Source organism: Charadrius vociferus, unplaced genomic scaffold (genome assembly GCF_000708025.1).
Source record: "Charadrius vociferus isolate BGI_N301 unplaced genomic scaffold, ASM70802v2 scaffold65, whole genome shotgun sequence".
NCBI classification, from domain to species: domain Eukaryota; kingdom Metazoa; phylum Chordata; class Aves; order Charadriiformes; family Charadriidae; genus Charadrius; species Charadrius vociferus.
The window spans coordinates 1,754,630-1,757,030 of NW_009649293.1; the positions used below are offsets into that span (position 1 = coordinate 1,754,630).

Genomic DNA, 2,401 nt, shown 5'->3' on the forward strand with positions numbered 1-2,401 from the left:
ACATTTTGGAGCTCTGATCCTTCCCCCCCCCACCCCCCATCCCCACCCCCCTTTAATCCTATTCAAGGCCTGAAGTTTAGAAGTGGAAAGATAGGAGCCAACTTCATTGCTTGTGCGTTATCCTCTGCATAGCCCAAGTTGGGGTATGAAGTAATGTCGTGCTTAGGGAAATGACCTCATTCTCACAGCGGATGTGAGACTTTAGCTTTCCACCTGTCTCCTCCCAGATGGCCCTTCTGTATGATCCAATGGTGAGCTCCACTGTAGATATGTCCTATAAAGCCTTTTGACCTCCTGCTATTTCCATTTCTCTCATTCTGACTCTTGGGTCACTGTTTGTACCAGAATGACACTCTTCCTAGGGTGACCATATTCTCGGAACTAGCCATTTGCTTCAGAAACCATCTTTCCTCCCACGCCTGTCAACCAAGGCACCATCACATTAAGTTGTCTTAATGCCATGACTAATTCTTAGCATGGTTGAGACCTTTAGAGTAATTCATGTTTTAAGGTTGACATAGGAGACTATTTCAGCGAGGGGAAGGGGGCACTCTGCTGGTGCTTTACCAGGCACCTGATGTGGGACAGCTGGGAAACACATTCAAAGTGCAACTTCTTTTTTCATATGAATTGAACCTGAAATGTATTCGTAGAAAACAAGAAGACAAAAAAAATTTTGACTGATGGTTGAATATTTCCCAATAATTAATCAGCATATGAGGAAAATTTGTCCTTTTTCTCCTTTTTCAAAGCTGTAGCTGTTTTGAGAAAAATCCTTCAGCTTTTTTTTTTTTTTTTTTTTTGTTCTTGTAGCCTGCTAACAGTTACGGAAGATCCAATTTTCATGGCACATGGAACACAGAAAGAAGAGCAGAAGAATCATCACTTGGGCAGACGGAGGAGATTTACGTCAACTGCAAAAATGTCTCACACAAATCTAAGAAATGACTGTTCGATTCCTTCTTAAGAGTGAAATAACCAAAGCGCAGGCCTTATATTTGCAGCTTAGACTTGATTTTCTTTGCGCTGGCGAGACGTGGAAGGTCAAACTGGCTGTGCTGAGCACTGCGTGGGCTGCGTTGGCCGGACAGCCAGCCTGGGCCAGGTCACACCAGCTGTGTCTGTGTTGTGTTGCAGCCTGCAGCATCAGCGTATCCTTTGATTCATACGTAGAATTAAAGATTATTTGTGCTTCTGCAATTTAAACATTTTTACCCAGTAGCTGTACTCTTAAGTAAGAATTTTAGAACCGCTTTGATATGCAGAATGGAGCTGCACATGTTTACATAAAGTTAATTTGGTCTGAGAAATCTACGTGTCTAAGAAGCCTATGTGACAGGGTGAGAAAGAAAATGTGCTCAATGTTGTCCACATCTGTGATTTTTACATCTCAAATTGAGAGCTCTATAGAATAATAAATATCCATGATTTTCCGCACAGGAGGTGTTATTTTGCTGCTGGGCAAACAGTACTATTCAGCTGACAAAAGCAAATATATCAGGGATCCTTGAACCTAGATTTCAAAGTACGAAGAGAAGCTTGCTATCTGACAGCTGTGTGGTTTTACGTTCACCACGGTTATTTCAGCACTTTCTATTTGGGAATGGAATAGAACTGTATTCTATTCTGCTCTTCTCCCTCCCTCCCTCCTTCCCCCCAAACCCTCCCCTCATGCCCAGGAGAAAGCAAAACATGAAGACTCTGTCACTGTCAGGTTATATTTAATAATAATTTATTATGAGGTTTAGTTGCACAAAAAATAAATGAGAACATGGAAGATACGTGAATAAATGATGCAAGCAGAAAAAAGCGTGATTGAGAACATTTACAAAACAATACACATACATATGTAGTTGTATGTGTGCATATTCTGCTGAAACCTACAGAAGAAACCACACAGAAATTGAACAAACAGACAAAAAAAAAAAAAATCCCTAAACAGAACTAGAAGGCAGACCTGAGAATTAGGATCTACACATCTTTTGGCCTTTTACACATCTGCTGTATTACTGAAGACGAAATCCCAGTAGATGAAGGCGTTACCATGACAGCTGATAATCATATATGTCTGCATACTACAAACTGTGTGCCTGACCCACCTATGCTTGATTCCCCTTTTCTCTTGAAGCGTTACTAAAAGTGTTGCTGAATAAGTTTTGGGGGTTTTTTTTGGTTTTTTTTTTTTTGAAAGGGGTTGGTGGGGAGGCATCATGAATCTGCCTACAGATCAGTTACTGGTTCCACTTGGCTGGCTGGCAGGGAGCATCAACAGCCTGACAGGGAGCAATACATTTTGTGTAGCCTTCTCCAATGGAAAGCTTTCTTCACGTGCACAGAAAAATAGGAGCCTGGGTTCTTCTGAGAATAACACTGACACAAGGTTTCTCTGAACTATTTGAGC

The 2,401-nt window shown here is 41.4% G+C and overlaps 1 protein-coding gene across 1 annotated transcript in view; it reads left to right on the top strand.

The window, feature by feature from the left end:
- The window catches only part of CD226 (CD226 molecule), a 29,672-nt gene extending 28,724 nt beyond the window's left edge, over nt 1–948 (top strand). The window contains exon 7 of the mRNA XM_009889076.1: nt 814–948. Coding sequence (XP_009887378.1) covers nt 814–948 — 135 coding nt within the window. The remainder of the gene's footprint in view (nt 1–813) is intronic.
- The last annotated feature ends 1,453 nt before the right edge of the window (nt 949–2,401 follow it).